The 22,216-nt window shown below is 40.7% G+C and overlaps 1 protein-coding gene across 1 annotated transcript; it reads left to right on the top strand.

The window, feature by feature from the left end:
- The first annotated feature begins 1,456 nt into the window (after positions 1-1,456).
- Positions 1,457-7,300, top strand: asb1 (ankyrin repeat and SOCS box containing 1). Its single transcript, XM_044216068.1, has 5 exons — positions 1,457-1,747; positions 2,493-2,631; positions 3,640-3,942; positions 4,625-5,007; positions 6,024-7,300. Exons 1-5 carry the CDS (start codon positions 1,651-1,653, stop codon positions 6,152-6,154), a joined length of 1,053 nt encoding a protein of 350 aa, XP_044072003.1. The 5' UTR covers positions 1,457-1,650; the 3' UTR covers positions 6,155-7,300.
- The last annotated feature ends 14,916 nt before the right edge of the window (positions 7,301-22,216 follow it).

Here is a 22,216-nt window from a genome sequence, read left to right as displayed (position 1 = left end):
CACTTTGTGTGGATAAAACACATGGCCAGGGTCTCGAGTGGTTAAATAACCTCTTCAATCTGACTTTGTTTATATTCTGCGGGCAGCTCATTCAGTAGGATGAGCTGCGTCCCATGTTCCCAGGCCTTGTGATAGAATGGGTTTGAATCTGGCTGCATACTTACAATAAGTTATACTGTATGTCTCAAAATTACTATTGCAAATCGTTATGTTCATAAATACAACTGAACAAATTCATTGAATTGCATAATTGTCTAATTTTCCTCCATGAAACAGCCTTGTCTATACGGAGCTGGTGGTCTGTAAGAAACCTGTCCACTTATGGGGACGCATGGCACTGTTGACCTGTCCGTTTATTTTTAGAGCGCCGCCAGGTCCTCCATGGCGAAGGTTCATCTGTCATCAGGCAGCATAGAGCCATGGCTGCATGCCTCCCTGGTGTATGTCACCCACCCAAAAATGACTCCCCACAGATTAACAGTTAAAAAGAAGGGTGACACAACATTTCAGCTATACATTTTGCAGTTACCCAGGCTGCCTACATGCAGCTAAACAGAATGCATAATCCTTGTGTGCACAGAAACATGGATATACAGAACAAGATGTGGGAGCTGTAAGAGTTAATAAGTCCAAACTCCTTTCCTTGGATCATGAGCCCTTTTGGTACTGCTCTTTGACCTTTAAAATGACTTTCCACAAGTTGGGCTTGATTCATAGCAGTACCATGTGTAAAAACACATTTATAATAGATATTTTGGACAGTTTTGAGTGTAATTTCCCCCAAATTATGTAATATTCCAGTATGTTTTACAGAAATTAGTGTCTGTATCGGTATCAGTGTTGAAGTTATAATGGCCTGTATGTTATTACTACAACTACCACAATATTTTATTAAGGACTGCTATCGATGATGCTGAGGACATGTCCTCTGTGTGTTACATTTTACGATTTTAAAAAACTAACACATGTTGGGTAATTGATTCCAATATTTCTAGACTCAGTATATTCAAAGTTGACTTGTTTTAGACCTAACAAATTAATAAATAAAGGACTCGGTATTTCAGAATTGGATTCCTGCTGGTGTGGAGAAGGCTATGAAACAGAATTTTGAAACAACATTTAGACCTTCATGGTGTGAAATAATATCATAATAATATAACATCTTTTCATCTGTCCATCTATATTTTGTTACATTGACATCAGTATTTCTAAAACCCGGCTACTGCCCTGGCTTTGTGCAAAACAGTATTATTTTAAAATGTATCAAAATAAAATATTTCTTTTAATAAGGACACATGTTTCAGAATGTTTTTGAATTGCTTATGTTGATCTATTTATTTAAATATTTGTCATTCATTTGTCTGCCTTTTAGAAGGTGTTAACAACAGTTTGTCTGCAGAGAAGGTGTTTCCCTCCCGGCTGTCACAGTCCGGACTGCTTCACTTCAGCGGTCGGTTCCCCTTTAAATCCGTCCGGCTGAGCGCAGGCCGGAAGTAGCGCAGTGAACTGAGCACACTCCGTCATCAACACGGTCACGTTTGTTTATTTTGATGTCTCCTGTCTGATTTAGATCGTTGGGTTATTGGGGAACCAGTGTCGATCTATCGCCGAAGCAGTGGTTTCAGGCTGACGGCGTGACACCTCAGGAGCATGGCCGACGGTCCGGAGGCTGATGTTGACGACCCGCCCAGTGTCAATTTCCCTCCGCTCATCACTGTCTCTGATCTGCCCAGCGCCACTGCTGCAGGTATGAAAGCCTGAATGAACTGTGAACGATGATTCATCACTCCTGTCAGGGCAGCATGTGTGCGCCATGTGCGCTGTGTGTTAGAGCACAGCACATACAATAACTTCAATGAGCATGACAACAATAATACAGATGTGGTGTTGCTGAGGGGGGCTCCTGTGTAATAAGGTGTGGCCCATGGGTCCGGTAGATACCTACAGTATGTCTGGAATCACAGAGTTATAAAACGGTTACAGTCTTGCCAACAGTGCATCTGCATTTTTGTTGTCATAGCCTACAAGTGATGGAGATATATGGGTTTTGTGTTTGTTGTTCCTAATGGGAGCCCAGGGATGGCCAGCTGTCCATGAGAGTTTCAGGAGCTCCCCAGAAACATGAGGAGTTATTTAACAACACAATTGATGATTCTTCCCACATTCAGCAGGGACATATGTACAGTTATGTAACAAAATAATATGCAGTGAGAAAAGCTCTCTCAAATGCAGGATTCTCAATACATTCTTGGTATATTTTCACTATACAGTCTAAAACATGAAAACACGTAGAGATCTGTGCTGTGGGAGCTGCAAAATCAATTATGCAGCGTTAAGGAGTATATAGCATACATCAGCATTTTTTAAAGATATATTGCTTTGCACGTAATTATGCAAGCAATTTTAGTATTTTGCGTTGGTTACAAATGATGATTTAGGAATTGAACAACAAGCCATAGTTTGACAGTTTATTATCTGTGTGTCCTCACCAGGCCGAAACCTAAAGGAATGGCTCCAGGAGCAGTTCTGCGACAAACCTCTGGAGCAGGATGACATGCGGCTCCACAATGCAGCCTACGTCGGAGATCTGGACACCCTGAGGAACCTGCTGCAGGAAGACAGCTTCAAACGGTGGGAGGGAGTAATACTACTAATAATATTAGTATAATAAGATTTTATTTGTGTAGCACTTTTGTTAACAAAGTTACAAAGGGCTTTACCAGGACAAGAGTAAAGCAAATGATAAAAGCCAAGCTAAATGCTAATACAAACTGATGTTAAAACATGTTAAACGGAGATCCACGTAAAATGACAGCATACGCTCACTGTATGCTCCATGTTACTGCAGAACTGGCTGCTTTTGTCCAGAATGTTCATGTGTGGCACTAAGTGGTTTGTGGTTTCTGTGCTGTGTGGGTTTGTTCAGTAGGTTTGCTGAGTGACAGCCTGAGAGACACGCATGCTGTACAGAATATGTCCTTACGCATCTCTACCATAAAACAGTCTTCTACTACATAACACATGCCATGTGCTGGGTACTTCTCATTGCCTTTCAGTGCTATAACCAAACATGTCCTTTTATCAGTGTGGGCTTCATGGTTTATAGTTTTTGGCCAGAGGGGCATTGGCTTACTGTTCACACAGGTAATGAAACTTGTAGTGCTCACAGTGTCGGAGGCATGCAGGGCCATCATAGAGTGGTCATTTAACCCCAATCCCACAGTGGTTACATGCTGCACTCATACTTGCTCCCAATCTCCACACCCAGCCAACCCATTATTACTGGCTTAGGCCAGTTCATCTCTGTTCCACATGGTTTACAACATGCTGTTATTTCAATAACATTCATTGGGTTTGCCCTGCCCTGCCTATTCCAGCTTGGCTGAGGCAGTAGTGTTGAAGGCAGTATATTTTAGCAGGTAGTTGTAGTAAATATTTAATTTGTGATGACCGCACAGCAATGATATTTTTAAGACTTTGGTAAGTTTCTTTTTTTATGTGTTTTTGTGGTCATTGGCCTGCTTTTTTTTCTACAAAAATTCATAGAGAAGTTCATAAGTGCAAGCACGACAGATCCAATATGTTGGATCTAGGGATACAGCTAATAACCACTCACTCCCCTGTCTCCCTTGGTGCCAGGCGTATCAATGAGAAGTCCGTGTGGTGCTGTGGCTGTCTGCCCTGCACCCCTCTGCGGATCGCAGCCACAGCAGGACACGCTGCCTGCGTGGCCTACCTGATCGCCCAGGGAGCCGAGGTGGACCTAGTTGATGTAAAAGGTCAAACAGCCCTCTACGTAGCTGTGGTTAACGGTCACCTGGACTGTGTCCGGATCCTCCTTGAAGCCGGAGCCGATCCCAACGGAAGTCGCCACCACCGCAGCACCCCGCTTTACCACGCTGCACGGGTGGGGAGGCTGGATATACTGCAGGAGCTCATCAGGTGAGGTTAGGGCAGTCTAAAACCTGGCTGTACTGTATTGGTGATTTGTGGCTGTGTTAAACAAGCACAACAAATTGGATTTTTCTCACTTGTCATAAATGGGTTGAATGTGTATCTCAGTATACTGGCAGTAAGATTTGGTTTATCTCCTCTCCCACTCCTGAAAACTGGTTGCAGGTCTTACTGAGAAAGGTTGTACTCTCCATGCCAAACCAGTCTATTTTTCAGCCTTCCCTTTTTATTTTTTTATTTAACAATACTGGTTTTATTTTTTGTTTGTGCAGTGGATTGTCTAGGGGTCAGCATTTTGATCTACTGCAAGCTGTGTGATGCAATGCGCTCCACTGCCTCGGGCAGCAGTTTGGTTATTTCCTGACTTTAAAAAACAGCTTCTTTCATCTCTTCCAGAATGCACAAAACAAATCTTTTCAATCTTAGGGTCCCAACAGTCAACAACAGCAGCCCACATGGGACACTAGTCACACTGATGACGAATATTTGACAAGAAAAAACATTTTGAACAGACTGAAAAGGCAAAAATTGTCAATTTTAGCCACATCTTTTTGATCTAGACACAGACCTTGTTGTTGTTGCACACTTTTTCCTCTGCAGTCAACCAATATATGTATTTTCTTCAGAGGGCATCACGGTTTAAACTGTATCCATGGTTCCCTCTGTCCAGGTTCAATGCTGATGTAGACATGGACCACCAGCTGGGTCCCCGGCTCCTCTTAAGTGCTCGCACCCTCAACACTCTGGTGGTGTGTCCTCTCTACATCAGCGCTGCCTACCACCACCTCCACTGTTTCCGACTGCTGCTCCAGGCCGGCGCTCAGCCTGATTTCAACTACACGGGGCCTGTCTGCCAAGAGGCTCTGACCCGCGGCCTGGCCTCCTGCCTGCTGGATGCTGTGCTGCGACATGGATGTGAGGTGGCCTTCATCCACCTGCTGCTGGACCACGGGGCCAACCCGGCCCTCGTGCCCGGGGACGAGTCAGAGCTGGAGGCTCCTAATCGAAGGAAGGTGGATCCGGAGGCACTCAAGGTCTTCCTGGAGGCGAGGAGTGAGTAAAATCTGTGAATATGCAGGCATCAGTGGAGACTGACATTTTATTAACCAATCGTTGTTTAAGGAAGGGTTTTATACAGTTAGAGGTGGTCAGGAGGGTCAGGAAAAATCCCAGCGGGCACTGTTCCAGGCCGATTACTGTTCACAAGTAATTTTTTAGGAAACTATAATGTTTTTTAGTTGATGTTTTAATTGTGAAATGAATGTGTTTTTTTGGGAGGGGTTGTTGTTAGTTGTTTGTGGTTGCCTCTTAACAACCCAATCATTTCTCCTTTGTTGCAAAAAATGATATCACTATGCAGAATAGAATTCAAATAAATATAAAAACGCTTGAAATTAAAAAAACGCTTTGCGCATAGGGCCCCGACAGGTTGACCGCTGCCAACAGCACCCCACTTCTTTCTGTCGAGCCCCTTCATCACTCTGCATTTTACCTGCTACAGTAGACACATGTGTAAAAATTTAATTAACGATGGCTAAATTCCATTTCATTGCTTTGGTTTCAGGGTCCTGCTATTGTGCATGCTGGCTCACACTTGAATAGAACAGAGCCATTGTTAATGTTATTAGTAACATTTTTGACAAGTCAAAATGTCGGCTGTAAAAAAGACCCATGATATGGCACGTCGGCAGCAGCTGTTCAAAGAAGGACAGCATTACTTATTGACTTTTCCACTTCATTGCCATTTGGTTCAAAGATTTCAACTCGTAAATGTTCATAATAAATCTGATTTTCTCAAGTTGAAGCATAACTGCCTTTACATTCCGTAGGCAGGTTGGAATTACACTTATATACATCATGTCGCACCATTTGTTGACAGCTCAGACAACAAAAGCGAGGGGCTGACATGACTAACAACATGGCTGGCAAAGAAAAATGTAAAATTAGTTAACTGAGTGATAATATGAAAAATAAACTGGTCTGTACCCTGTTACCATGGTTTACCTGAATCTGTAGTATGGTCCTGCTGCAGCTGCTAACAAGATCCGCCTTTGCTGTTCTCTCCTCAGGATACCCTCGTAGGCTGACACACCTGTGTCGCATCAGGATCCGCAGAGCGATGGGCAAAAATCGTCTAAACCGTATACCCTCGTTACCGCTACCACAACCCATCAAGAACTTCCTGCTTCACCAACAATGACAGCCATCCACCTTCTCTACTTCTACTGAGCTCATCCAACCCAAACCTTAGAAAACCTCAACCCAACACCAATCCCAAGGATAGAGCATTTTGTGAACCCAATTTGCTAATTACTTATTATTTTCTAATAATAGACAGTGAATTATATGATTTTTCAAACATTCTGAAGTTAAGAGTTATGTAATATTCCTGTCTTCCAATTATTATAATAATTTATTGAAATGCTTCTTAACTTATCAGAGAAGCCTTAGTATGTCCTGACTTGTGGAAACTATATGTGTATCCTAAATGTTTGCCTTGTGACTCCCCAAATCACCAGGATTTGTTCTGGTCCTGCTTCAAGTAGCACTTTTGCAGCTTAACAATCATAGTGAGAATGTCATTTGGTTTGAAGCAATGACTTAAACACGCCATGTATTAAATATCCTGTTCAGAGGCAGAGGAACATTACCCAGACCCGGCTCCTTGAATAGCTCATTTATCTGTTTTATGTAAACTTGGATTTTAGGCCTTTTACCAACTCTCAGCTAGAGTGAATGGCAAAATGTGCAACAACCCAGTGTTCTCTGGTTTATACTGTAGATCACTTACTTTAGAAGTCATAGTGTGAAAGGATAAAAAAGTACCCTAGATTAGATTTGTTTTCTTTGATTGATGTATCTATGATTAAGCACTTTAATTAGGCTGGCAATGTCATGGCTGCACTGTGGGTTAGCAAACTATGAATACTGTCGTTCTGTATGTACATTCGGTGCTGGGTAGTGACAGATTGTTTTTTAGCCGTATGCCTTAACGTTGAGTTTTGGAAAATGGCCTCAAAGCTCGATTAGTCCAGAAATGTTTTTAAGGAGGAAAAAACAAACAAAAGCTTAAAATGAGCAATTTAAGGTCCTGGATCTTAACTAACACTGGTAGCAGGATAAAAAGTTGTTCAACTCTCTCTGTGAATGAAATGTATTTATGATGAGTAGAAATTACCCAGAAAGCTGCCTTCTCTGTGAGTTTATTGCACCTAGTGTCTACTATGCATGTCTGTTGCACAGATTTGCTTTGTTTCTCATACATTTTTACTGGTCAACATGAAATGTCAGTGAGTTTTGCTTTGTATATCTCAAATTGATTTGCAAACAGTAAATAATAATTCTATATTCTCTCCTGTATGTTTTTTTTAATCATCTAAAACTACACGGGAGGGCCTCCACACCACCAGAAAGCAGAGCGATTCTTCAAAAGTAAGATCACTTTCCGTGCTTCCTGTTCTGTTAGCCATCTCCTTCAGTGACCATGAGAGAATTATCCCTTCTCCTTTCCTCACAACCCCTTCCAAGATCTGTTCTAGTCCAAAATATCTGAGCCAATGTCATGGACAGAATCTCTGGAGTTTAGGTTTGGTTAAATCTAGTGAAAGAAAATCACCCCTCTGTCAAAATCAGGGCAACACAACCCGCAGATGATGTGGGTTTTTGATCCAGCAAAGCTTCAGCTCGCTATTAGTTAATCAGCTCTTGAGGGAAATTCCCCTCATGTACAGTACATTATGTATCCTTTTTACAGGTTCATACCCAGCAGTGGTGGAAGAAGTATTCAGATCCTTTCAAAATCTTAAGTATAGAAGTATTATCAGCAACATTTACTTAAAGTTGCATCATATTCTATTCTTTGTGATGATGCATTTTCCACATAATTGGGGGGGCACTGGAGCCACATGTAATCTGCCCTTGGGTCTAGGATTAAATCCTACCAGAGCTTTTTTTCCCTCTCCCCTGTTTCCTAAAATGTGTCCTTAAATGTCTAAATAAAACTGAAACAGTGAAGGTGAGCAGACTGCCACTCCATGGATTTTGAAGTAGAGCGGTTCATTTTTCAAGCCAAGAACCTTCAAGAAAATTCGTAAAAAGACGGCTACTTTCTCTCAAATGACAGAATTTTTCAGTCATTATAGAATGGCTACTCAACAAGTAGCATGGCCTCATGTGCTAAAACTGTATGTTTTTTAACCCAGCTGGAATGGAGGCTTGTTGTACAGTCGTGATGTGTTGTACACTAAATTGATGTTTCTCTCTTTCTTCTCATATGCCTGTTGTTGTCTAATTCTCCCTGTTGTCTCGTAACTCGTGATATCCTCCAGAGGAAGTAATACAATTTAATACGATTGTTATTGTTGTGAAGCTGATAAATGAGTCAAGATGTCATGCAGTTTGAGAAAACCACAATTTGGTGAAAACCCAACTGGCCCCGTGGAAAATGCAGAGCCTGGGAACCCCGAGTGGAAGAACCCAGGAGCACAAGGGCCGAGGGAGAAGAGTACTCTCAGTCCAAAAGTTTCTGGTAGAGAGTCGGGAAGATGGACTGGGTTTCTTTCTGAAAAAGCTTGGGTGGAATGAAAACATTTCTGCAAACATGTTTCAAATAATTATTCTCTTTTCAGAGTAGAAAAGCCTCTGAAACAGCAGTTAAACTCGTCACTTTGAAGCATGCATATTTTTGTTATTTAATTGTCATTTTTGATAAATGAATGATAAAGTCTCATGCATTTCTTTAATGGAGACTTTAACTGTCCCATGAGAACCTATGTGCATGTGCACAAAAAATTTACAACTGTCATTTGAGGTCTCTAGATGGCACTGTCTTCCTTTCAAGCATGAGACATCTCAGTGTCTCCCAATATCTCTCCTTTCCCTCCTCTTTTTCTTTCCCATCTCTGCCTTTGTCTCTCTTTTACCTCTTTTTTTTCTTTCCATTTGTCTCCATCTCTCCTCTGTCAGCGTCCTCTGAGTTTGCTACAGAGGATTCAGCTGTGGACCTCAGCATGTGGCCTCAAGAGCCTCATCCTTTCAGAACTCATTGAGGCAAGTCTTTCATTAACAGAACACACACAGACAGAATGAGCCCCTTTGCACCAGTGCCGAGTGAGACAGTTTGGTAAACCACTATCTTCCTGTGGGGAGTTTCCATTGCGAGGAACTTCTCTTTCAAGTCAAACTTATTTTATGTTACATTTTATTTAGGAGGGTACCCTGCTATGGTCACCAAGGATAGAATCATTAGAGTTATTTGAGAGATTTCACATAAAGAGTTTTATCCCAAAGTGATACATCACTATAGAAGTAAAACCAAGATATTATTGGGGAAAAAAATTATAGCACAAGATGAAGACACATTACACTTTTTAAAGCACAGAAGGTTCACTTTCACAGACTCACCCCTCATTTGAAGGTTAAATGCTAAACATGAGGAAATTATATTTTATAATTGACTGCTTTGTACATGACAACTTCAAATCATGATCAGCATTAACAGTATTTAAACACTAAAGTGATTTTATTTGGTCATGCCTTTGCAACAAAAGAGAAGCAGAGATGGTAAATGGTTTATTTCTTCAGGAAATCACTGGGCGCCTGGAAAAGCTGAATGGTGTTGTTCATTCCTAAGTTTATTTGCACCGCAAACTGCAATCAAAATCTCAACAGCCTCTGCTAATATCACCGCAGTGTTCCGCTTCAACTGGGGACCAGCATGCAAAGGGATGTTAAATGCAGTGCAGCTCGCTTCATGAGGGGACCACAGCTGTTAGACGTGGATTAAAGGCTGTTTCCATGGATTTGGTGTTTTCATATAAAATACTGTTGGTGTGTGTGTGTGCGTAAGAAAATGTTAGTGGCGTTTGAGAGAGAGTACAATTCATGTTTGTTTAGATCAAAACTCACCTGTAAGTTGTGAAGTAGACTAGTCCCACTACAATCACTGTGCTCTTCTGCACTCGCGCTGGAGAGTAGCCTGTTATTTGGTAATTGCCACGTGCTTTAATTTGAATGATGTCATTCCTCAGGCTTTCCGGAACTCTTAGTTTCCTCCAATGACCGCATCACTGCGTGTTTAACGCTGCTACACACACACACACACACAGGTATTCTGACCCAGTGCAATTCGAGATTTATCGAGTTCAAGCTTTTTCTTTTGCTGAAAGCTTTTTCACCACGTAAAGCACGGAGATGACATGAAGCTGAGTTTGTCTTTTAGCGGTCCAAGAAAAGCAGCCTTTTCCGTTTGAGATCCCATCAGATCAATTGAAAAGGAAAGCCTGGGTGTGGATGAAGGAGTCTGAAAGTATTGATAATTTTTCATGTTTGTGTCATAGGCTACTGTAAGCAGCACATGTGGATTACAACTGCATGTCCGGAAGCACTTTTCCTCCATTAAGGCCGTCCTGCGCTATAAACCACTCAATCAGTGCTCTAGCGCAACACACACAGGGGATTCCTTCAGCTTTATTGATATAATTTAAGGAGTATATGGTTGGAAATATTGAGAAGAATCTTTAATCTGTAATTAAAAACCTCAGAGGGGCTTAATGAGTCTTAATTTGACTGTTTTCCAAAGGAGCCGGTAGTCGTGAAATGTGGCAAGGGCAGGAAGGATGTAAAGTTATTGCTTCTGTAATTACTGTCAGTCTGTAACTTGGCTTACAGTGTAGCCTACTTAATTAGTTTCCTCTCATTTGAGAGATGTCTCATTATTGTGTGTGTGCTTCAGTTTTTTGTTTGGTCTGACTTTCAAGAAAAATGAAGCTGTAGAAACAGAAGTTGTAGTCAGTGTAAAGTTTAAGGGGTGTCTTGGACAAAAATGGCATATTTGATTAAACTAATATTATATATTATATATTCTGAAGCATCATCAGCTCATTATGAGCAAAGCAATGTTCACTTGAATCAGAGCTTGATGAAAAATGTGCTGGTTCAACACCTAATTAAGCAGCTGTACATGTAACAGGACACAGATATCTGATGTTTGAAAAAAAGTCAATTTATGCTTCTAAAGTGTATGTAGTTTTAGCCATGCTCGCAGCATGGGATGGCAAGGTCAGTCGTCTGTGAATCGGTTGTCGGTCCACCACTTTGGCACAGAGTGACAACTATTGGCTGGATTGCCATGAAATTTGGTACAGATATCCATGTTCCCCTCAGATAAATTGTAATAAGTTTGGTGTTCCCCTGACTTTTCATCTAGCGCTGTCATCACGTCAAATTTTCACTTTGTCCAGTACTTTGGTTTATGACCAAATACCTGCTAAACCAATGACATTCCCATTAACTTCTGCTGTACTTTGAATTTAGTTCTAATTAGCAATCGTTAGCATGTTAACACGCTAAACTAATATGGTCAACATTGGAAACATTATGCCTGCTAGACATAGGCGTGTTAGCATTGTCACTGTGAGCATGCTAGCATGTTGATATTAGTTCTAAACAGCCTTACAGAACTGCTAGCATGGCTGAATCTTGTAATTTGAATGTTTTAAAATAAGCTGCAAGTTCAATGTTGGTAGTATTTCTATTCTTTCATTCATGTCAGTCTTCACTGTTTTAACTGAAGATGTAAACACTGACACAAGAATGTCTGCTTCTCCACCATCGGAATACACAGATGTGATGAACCTGCCAGTGATCTAAATGCCGCCCTCTGCTCTGCTACATGTCAAAACAGGAGGTTTAGGAATAAACAGTCCTTTTTTTGTTCATCAGTACTGACAGTATGCTGTGTATCTGAGTTTGTGAGCCTGGGGACCAGTTAATGGCAGCATGACAATGTCCATTAGACCAAACTACCCGTGTTTAATTACTTCCGTAGAGCCGGGCTGCTCATGGGAAGGATTTTCCGCCACTGAGAAGATCCCGTGGTTAGAAGTGGGAGGGGGTGTCTTGGATGGGGAACAAAGCTGTGGAGTTGTCGTGGACGGTAGGGTAGGAGGAACTGTGGGTCTCCCCCTCTTCCTCCTTCTTCTTGTCCCTCTCACAAAACGAACCAGGAACCATTGGGCAGCTTCCCAAGCCGCTGCCTGACAACAACATGGGCAAAAAGAAACCCCAGTCAAACAGAAGAGGGGAGAAGAGGAAGAGAGTCATTTGGTGGCCACAACTGTGGGAATGTTGTAAACTGTGCTTTCCTGAGGCCTTGGGAATCCCACACCAGAGCTGGAACCTGCGGGCATGGAAAACGAGGCCTGCCTCCCCCGAGAGAGGAGATGTCAGATGCAGAATAACATCATTTGATCACTTGGTGTGGGGGGACTGGCAGTGACGCACTTTCTCTACTGTTCATCAGGGGGGCCCTGGAGGCCCCAGATTCACTGTGCGACAATTAGTTTGTAGCAATTTGGTCAGTTGCAAATTTGTTTGGTATTATGCACAAAGGCATAATGTATAAACTGAAATGATAAGGGCCTTAAGGTGGGTCTTAACTAAATCCTAAGGCCCTGACTTATGGAGGAGCCCTGTGTCAATATCTAGTTTTAATACCATTATTATTTGAGTTGATATTATGTTCATGAGGTGCATATCCCTAAATATATTTGTGTTTAATCAAACACCCACAACCATAACAAACCTGGGGGCAGGGTAATACTCTAGCATTGGAGTACTGGTTGGTTTCGGAGGCTCGGGTTAAAATACTGTATAATGGAGCTGGTATGTTTAGTCTGCTACACACACAATCAAGTGCAGGATACACACACAATGTACGGAGAGGAACCAGGATGCTGAAAGGAACCCACAGCTTAACTTGAACCTGGGGCACCCCAGCAGGTTAGTCCAGCCCTGCTTGGACTAAATTTCAATTCAATTCATTTTTATTTATACAGCCAATTCACAACAGAAGTTATTTCATGCACTTTTCCTATAGAGCAGGTATAGACCGTATTCTTTGTCATTTTATTTACGGAGACCCAACAAATCCCACCACGAGCAAGCACTTAGTGGCAAGGAAAAACTTCCTTTTAAGAGAAAGAAACCTCAAGCAGAACAAGACTCAGGGTGGGCAGCCATCTGCCGCAGCCGGGCAGATGGCCGTTGGGTTGAGAGAGAGAGAGCAGGAGGAAAGATAACATACAGTAGCACAATGCAAATGAATAGTGATAATAATATTAATATTAATATTAATAAAACAATAATAGTAATTATAATGATAGGAATAATAATGATAATAACAGTAATAATACTAATAATAATAATTGTAGTGTGGTTGTCGAGCAGGAACATGGGGGCAGTAGGTGGCCCGCAATCACAGATCCAGACTCTGCAGCTCTGGAGGCAGAAATACCTGCTGAAAGCGACAGAAGGAGAGAGGAGAGAGATGAGAAAGCACAAAACTACGGGAGAGAGAAGATGTTGAGTTGGTAACATGCAGTAATGAGCTACAAATGCATACAGATGGAGAGGAGGAGAGAGGAAAGAGGTGCATCATAGGAAGTCTCCTGGCAGTCTAGGCCTAGAGTAGCATAACTAAGGGATGGTTCAGGACTCACCCAAGCCAGCCCTAACTATAAGCTTCATCAAAGAGGAAAGCCTTAAACCTACTCTTAAATGTGGAGATGGTGTCTTGCCTCTCGAACCCGAATTGGGACCTTTTTGAGCTTGAGCTTGATAACTGAAGGCTCTGGCTCCCATTCTACTTTTGGACACTCTAGGAAACACAAGTGACCCTGCATCCTGGGAGCACAGTGTTCTAGTTGGGTAATAAGGTATTATGAGCTCTTTAAGATACGATGGTGCCTGACCATTTGGAGCTTTGTAGGTGAGGAGAAGGATTTTAAATTCTATTCTGGATTTTACAGGGAGCCAGTGCAGAGAAGCTAATATTTGAGAAATATGATCTCTTTTCCTACTTCTTGTCAGTACACCTGCCACAGCATCCTGGATCAACTGGAGAGTTTTAAGGGACTCAAATGATACCATACACGGACCCAGATGCTGGTGTAGTTCTGTTGGCGATGGAGGCACATAGGTAAGGTCCCTATATGCTTCCAACGTAGTACTTCGTAGGCTGTGTTGTCTGACCAAATAAATGGATCTGAATGGCCACGCTTGAAGGCAGGGCAGAAAGCATGCTGTCATAGCCTCCTTATGGCTGCATCCTCCTGCCTCCTTGGTCTCTCGCCTTTTGCAGATCTTTGTAGTCTCAACCCAACTCGTAGAAATGGCGATAATGGCAAACACTTTCAGCCAGTTTCTCCTCGAGGGCATTCATGGTGTTGCACTTGGTGGTGCACATTGAAGTACTTGTGTGAAGCCTTAAGGCGCCTTTAGACTGTACGACAACGACAATTGTGTAAGTTTATTGCATGTCACACTGTGTGAGATGGGTCTAATAAAATCTTGTTCACAATCTGTGTCAGACTGTACGATATGCGCTTGCAGTGTATCTTGCGTCATTTCATGTTGTATTCTGATTCGTTAGTTTGCTGATGTGGGTTGTAGGAGCAGTCACATTGTAAGAATTTGGTCTTAAATTTCCAAAATTCTCTCAGAATTTTGCAGCAGGCTGTCTTCGGTCACAAAAGCTCCGTGTGATCTGTTGGATTGGTGACCAAAGATCTTACCACGTTTCTCTCACGAACTTTCATCGCAGACAGCCCAAAAATTGCACACTTTAACACCTGCCTAATCACTGGATTGCTTGTTGGATTGTCTGTTTTTGAAAAATTGTTTCTGTGATTCCATTGGAAAGGGGGTTTCAGACACTGTTAGAAGCTCTGACAAGCACTTAGTTTAAAGCATACTGAGGCTTTTACTCTGCTGGCCTGGGATCAAATCCTTGACTCTCTTTGTACATGTCCAACTGCCTCTCTCTCTCTCTTTCTATGCCCTCTGAGTTGCTGTCACCAGTATTTCACAATCCGCCTGACCAAATTGCCATCAGGCAAAGTCATGCCTGATGTTTAGCTCACAACAGCAAGAGAGATACTACAAATATCATCAACATCATCGCTTTAGATTACAGCCCACAATTTACAGTATAATTCTTCACAATTTACTGTCTAATTTTTGTACTAATGATGCAACCACTGAGTAAAGCTTAATGAAACAAATGAGCTGATAAAATTGATTTCCCTATGACTGCTCACTTTAAAATGGGAAGCCCTCAGAACATTTTATTATTTTAGTGGAGGGATAAATGAAAAAAAATATTTGCCGACAAATAAGTATAATTTTAAAGAAGTAAGACTATTGAATGACATGCTGATGCTTAAATAGAAGCATGCATACAGTGTGTGCATGCATGTTTGTCCCTCTGTACAGGTTCAGCTGCGAGGCCACAGTGGAACACCACATCAAATTGACCATTTCCTCCTCTGATAAGCAGCTTCCCAGATCTGCTAGAACAAGCAAGAAGAGTTTAAAAAAGACATTTAGAGAAATGGTTTTGGCAACAGCAAAACAATTTCAGATGTAGCCTACAATTGCATTGGGCAGGCAACTAAATGACAGTGACATTACTAATTATAGAATATACTAGAAAACAGAATCAGTATTGTCTACCAGATTGTAATTCTGCAGACCTAGACATGGCTGCACAATGATTTCTCACTTCACTTATAATGCAGATTACAATAACAACATCTTGATCCATTCTGGCAGTGTTCGGCACTTGATACAGATACATGATGATATAATGTGTAATGGGAATAAAGAGTGCAGGCTGGGATGAGTGCTGCATTGCGTGACCGTGAAGCCAACATCCTGTCCTCAGTGAATTCCATAGAGGAGTGTGTGGCTCCTTTGGTTTCTGATGCTTTTTCTAGAGTCCCAGCGAGCAGGGTGTATGTGTGTGTGTGTGTGTATGTGGGGAGGAGAGTGACTTGATTTACGCTTCTAGAAATCATCTCTTGCAATGCAACATTACGCCGAGACTAAAGTGAGAGGATATTTCAGTGTTTGACATTAAAGAGAGGGCAGGGGCAGTGTTTTAACTGATACACAGGAACTGATGTTACTGTCCCCGCTGCTATTAAACTAGGGTTTGTTTGCAATGATATTTCGATCTGATGTTACAGCAAAGGTGGGTGGGTAAAAGCAAGGCATATAGCCCTGCCCATCACAGGTATTTGAATTTGACCCAAACACGACTCCAAAAAGCTAAATAGTAAATTGCAGTCACCTACACTCACTTAGGACATATTTCACAAACTGCTTATTGAAATCACTACAAAAACATTAAAGTGGGCCATGCTTCTAGACCACTGCTAATGGATCCATGTGGTTTATAGCACTGATAAATTAGTATCTGCTGGATGAAATAGGCCTTTTTCACAGAAAACATTTTGCATGTCACAGTAGGAAAAGCACAGGTGTATGAAATAAAAGTATTGATGGCTGAATTTCATTTAGCTGCTTCAGTTTCAAGGTCCTGGTACAGACCTTTTTCACAGCAGACGTTTTGACTTGTCATAGCAGGAAAAGCACAGGTGGAACTACTAACATTAACAATAGTTATGTTCTATTATATAGCATCCCAGGAAGCCTCTCCAGTGAGCCAGCATGTGCAACACCAAACCCTGGAACTGGCTCACCTAAATGGAATTCAGTCATCATTAATGTGATTAATTACACCTGTGCTTTTCCTGCTTTGACATATCAAAATGTCTGCTGTGAAAATGGCCTATAGTAAATTAATCAATCAAAATGTAATGGATTGTTTATAATTCTATATTATTATATTTATAATTGATACATTTAATTCAATTTTAATGCAATGTATTGTAATATGGGTCTGAACAATAATAGTTCTAAAATAATAATCTTAATTTCTAGCATTACATAAATGTGACTACTGTAACAATGACTATATTAAAGGCTTGATAGATATTTAATTGATGATGTAACAGTGAACTTTCCTAATGGACGAGGTCACTCTGGAGAAGTGACTTTTTGTTGATCCAGCACAAAATTATGTACACACACTGTGACTAGTTTAGCAGCACACTATAATCTTCTTCTTTTTTCTTTTTTTTTTCTCTGTGTGCTTCTCTGTTGGGACTTTTCATTCCAGGAATACACCAAAACCATATACTTTTATCACAAAGTTGTACCTTGCCTGCAATAATTGTGTACAGTTAGTAAGAAGATAATGTAATAATTATATTGACTGATAAAGTAATAGCTTGTAGGAATATAATGACAAAATACTCAAAGGAGCTACTATTATTACTCAATATTGTTTACAGTTAGTTCACTGAATTCAAAATCTAAAAGTAAACTGAATAATGAGAAAGGCTTTGATGGGATAAAAGGATATTTCAACATTAAAAGTTTTGAGTTTTGAAAAGAATCAACCTCTAGAGTCGACTGACCTGAAAGTGTATCCACTGCTGACACTACTCATGGCAGAGTTTCTCCCACTCTGCTCCTCTCTGGGCTGAGTTATCTGTCATTTGTCCTCTCCTGTGGTCTGAGAGCCAGGCAGTCATTAGCACAACCCATCTCTTTAATCAAGCCACTGAAGGAGGTACCGAAGGACGTTTTGCTGACCGCAGTATGGCTCCTCTCTTATTTTCTCACCCACTGGCCCGCCCGCTCTGTGGGAGGGTCCTGAGGTTTGTTAAAGCCTCAGTGGCAGGTGGACAGGTGGTAGTTCACATGTGGGAGCCTCAGGCCCACCACCAATGCAAACAGAAAAGCATTTATTTAAACTAACAGTCAAAGAATGGAGATGTAAATATGCGCTGCAGTCATGTGACTAAACACCACTTGCATTTATGATCTTTACCTTGCAACAATGTTTTTGCATTAATATTTACCCTTTCTTTTTGTTGATATTTCTGGTGTCAGCCCTCTTTGGAATCAATCTCTAGTTTAATATTAAAATGTGAGCGTTCTTCAGGCACAACAACAAATCTGACAAAATGCCAGAAGGAAAAACACACAAAATCAAAACCTCTCCACAAATTACAAGAATCAGAGTGTGTGAGACAGATGAATGGTCCACCAAACACACAAAAGCACAAATATCATATACAAACTTTGTGGACCTCTAAAAACAACACAAAACCTGTACAAGAACAAGTCCTGGTCTGCAGCTCCACTGGCTTAGTTCAGAAACCAGCAGAACTAATGTACGTAAAGGAGAGGGGCAACAGGTACAAACGTTGGAAAACACTTCTAAGTATATTTAACAGTGTAAAAGTGATTTACCTGCAGTGGTACATTGAGATTTGATCTCTTTTTTGGGTCTGCTGCAGGTGTTCAAATGTGTGTATGTGTGGGTCTGTGGGTGTGTGCAAGTACAATAATCAGCCCTCCATAATATGAGCTGCTGCTGATTGTTTTGTGTATTTAATTAGGTCTTTGTTGGAAGAGGGAGGTAGGAAACAGACCTGCTCTGGTTTCGTTTTTATAACGCACTGCATAAACATTTCAGATTCTGATCCCGTTTTATTTATCACAGCTCACATCCACATCCTATGGTAATGGCCGCCACATTTCTAGGATGAAAGGGTATGACGTGTTTGCATGTGCCAGGAAGTTGTTGATAGGGTGAATGTGTGTGTATGTATATATATTTCCTGAAATATGAAGGGGTTCATTTGGGGTGTGTGTGCAGTATATGTGTGATTCTATATAGATTGTTTGTAGGGGTTTGAGTGTACTGTATGTGTACTGGTCTGTGTGTGGGTGTTTCACAAGCAATGTGGCGAGCTCTTTTTTTCCTGCCAGTGTGTTTGATGGACAGTAGTCCTGCCAAGCATGTGTATGTGTGTGTGTGTGTGCATGCTCACACTTGTGTGTGTTTACTCTGTCAAATGTGTCCCACATGTGGGTGCAGGTCTAAGCCCATACACACTTCCTCTCCTCTCCACTAATGCCTGCCACCACCACACTTGAGCAAAATAGTGTTTGCCAAATCCATTTTGAGATGATTGGGGTTCCAGATGGATGGAATGTTTCACACAGACATAATTATATATCAACAATATTACAATAAAGTATTTGTTCTGACATGGCAAGTGAAAGCTCAGCATCATTTTTTATGGAATAATGTGCTCTACTGTGTTGTTAACTCTGTAGTAGTATCATAGTAGTAATATGGGCTCCTTATAAGCCTATACAATGGATGTGTTTTGTAGGCCATTGTAATCCTATTAATTTGAGGTGTGTACTTAGCATACATGAATATTATTATCTATTAATTGTGAGTAAATGTCTCACAATGGTATACTTGTTTGAAGTGCAAACAAACGTCTTAAGAAATTGTGGTGTGATATAGATTTTTCTAATCTTTTTGAATGTAAAATTCTCACATTCTGCTGCTCTTCTCTTAACGCTCTCTTCATACCAATCGAACACTCTCCTTCCTCCTACCTCCTACCTCCTACCTCCAAGTGACATTGGGGTACCACAAGGCAGTATACTGGGTCATTTGCTTTTTCCTCTGATATATATGTAAATATTCAGGTTGTCTACTCTATGCTGATGATACATACCTACACTGCCACTTTGTTACAATGATGATAAAAGTGAAAATGATAACTTAAAGAATTAGTTGTGATATACCTTTACTTTCTGCATGCAACATATTTACTGTGTGAATATTTAGATTACAAATACACATCTATAAACACATCATTAAATAATAATAAGAAAAAAGTCCTACACAAAAGTCCTCTACAAATATAACAACAACAAAACATCTTCATAGTGCTAGAGGGAAATGGTTATAGCCATAGCATGGCAAAACACTCATCATGGCTATAAAACCTCATTTGGCTGTGGCTTGTTGTTTTATACTTGCTGCCCTGTCTGTACCTGCTTCACCAGAGAAGGAATCAAACAACCACTCATGTCAACAAACATATTTAGGGTACAATATGTGTCTGTAGCATCACAGACCACTGTTTATATCAGTGCAAGTTTTCAGTCATGTATCTCATCTTTCTACCTTTAGACCAGGGCAGACACATATTAGCTCAAGCCAATCCAAATCATTCTGGTTCAACCAAGACATTTAATGGTCCAGTGCTCTTCAATGTGTCATAAAGCATAGCCTCATGAAAAGCTCAGTGCACTGCAGGTGAGTTTGAAAGGAGACACAGTAATATTCCATTTTACATCAATGTCCCAAATCCTTTTCTCAGACACTCTTTGCCAATGTTGTGTACAAAACACACCTAATAAAGGAAGGATAAAATAGACTTGCATGCACATTGGGATAAACATGCACTGTGCACATGCATTACATGGAACTGCATGCCATTATTTACATAAAATATTAATACACACACAGTACCCTTAATTGGTGACACTGAAAATAAGTGAGGACCATCCAAAAAGACTACACTCCACAAAAATGTTCCAAAACTCAAATTGGATCTCACACCCACATGCATTATGTATGTATACACAAAACAAAGTTACAAACTCATCCCTCTTTGACTCCCAAAGGCTAATAGAAAAGAAGACTGATCCTATTGGAGGAAGTGACCACTGACTTAACTTGGTTCAGACATTGTTTATTCAAACAATACAATGACTAAGTCGCATCACACAGCATGTTATTTCTCTGTGTTATTCCTTTTTTTTTGTAGATGGTAAATACAATCGTTTTGACAATAATCCCACCTTTTGCATGTCCAAATAGGTTGAGATAGAAAGGTCTTAAATCAAATAAAGACAGAAACCAAATATGTATTACATGAGTGGATCAGCACATATTAACAAATATATTTTGAGACAATTTAGTTGATGCTTACAGTATATAGAAAACTTGGTAAAATGTGATAAGACAACAAAGAAGAGAGGGCAGAAAATGATTTTGACTCTCCATTCGACATGAGCATCCCTCACCCCTCGCTCCACTCCCTACCTCCTCTCCTCTCCTACCATCCAATCCTCCGGCCTAATTCAAAGCATCTTGTGGGGCGACTGCAGCGGAGAGGAGGATGTGGCTGAGGCAAATAGAAGAATCATAACAACAGGATCAAAGCAGTCCTGCAAATCTATTCCTTCTGGACATGGCAGCTTTCGCATGAAACAAAGAAAGTCAAAGACAAGACAGACAGGGCGATGCACAGAAAAGAAAGGAAAGAAAAAGGGGATAGGAGGGGAGAGTCATGAACTCTGCATCTCATGGAGAGGGTCATCGTCAGCACATGCTGCTGTTTGATTGATGCCCGGCTCCTCTGTTCCAGCTTCTTTGTGTCTCTCACTCTTCCGTATGTCGATCACACCCTCTTTCTGCGCATATCATCAAACAGCTGTGTCAAGACTTATCCATTACTCTGACTAGCCATACTGTCTTTTACATTCTAACTTAATACTTTACACATCAGTTTACTGTTTTTTCTGTTTGATGGAAAGCTGAAAAATAAGAGCACAAAACAAACCAGTTAGCTGGAACTGGAAATAGATTGCTACACCAAATCTTGAGCATTTAATGTCAGTGCCGTGAGTTTATTTTCATGTTTGTATCATCATAGATGCATGAGTATCATTCTGTTGATGAGCCATCATAATCTTACAAGTACAGTAAGAAAGATGTTTTGTACATGTGTGTCTGTGCATGCTCACACATGTAAGATGTAAGTATATTGTACTTGCACAATATGCAAGTATACTGTATTTGCACATGTGTTATTATAATAAGTTGTATAAGACAGAACTAAGTAGTTAGTTGGTTAAGTCATTTTGGTTAACTTTTGCTGACTGTCTGTGCATTCATTTTTGTTTAGCACATTTTAAACTGTCCTTACTTCACGTGCATGATATCCTTTTATTCAATTTAGTAAAGTGTAAAGTTGCCAGAAACCCAAAAAACAAGAAGAAAGTTATGCTACTCTAAATAAAACACACTCAGTGTATTCACCAATGAATAGACAGATACCAGATAAATGGGATAGACTGTTTCAGGACAGTCTAGTGCAAAGTACTTTTTGTGGCACCTGTTGTGTTCTTATTTGTTAAACCCAACACATCTGGCAGTGAAGCAGGATTAACCAAACCATGGTAAGTATTTGTGGCAGCAGGAAGTTCTTGTTTACCATTTATAGTTACACTTTTTTAACATTATCTGCCTTTGTGTGGTCTTTTATTTTGCACTTCTTTACTCTTTGTCGCTCAGAGAGCCTTTGGCCTTGCTCTAAAGCATCTCTGTCTGGCCTCATTGAATGCACATGAGATTTAAGACAATTAAAGCACAGATGTTTGCAGAATCAGGGGCTCATCCCCAGGACATTTCTGCATTTAATAAGTTTGAAATGAGCATACTGATCATCTAGTCTATTAGTATAAATCA

The sequence above is a fragment of the Siniperca chuatsi genome, linkage group LG12 (assembly GCF_020085105.1).
Source record: "Siniperca chuatsi isolate FFG_IHB_CAS linkage group LG12, ASM2008510v1, whole genome shotgun sequence".
Classification (NCBI taxonomy): domain Eukaryota; kingdom Metazoa; phylum Chordata; class Actinopteri; order Centrarchiformes; family Sinipercidae; genus Siniperca; species Siniperca chuatsi.
The sequence above is the reverse complement of the archived record's forward strand: the minus strand, read 5'-3'. Positions and strand labels throughout refer to the sequence as shown.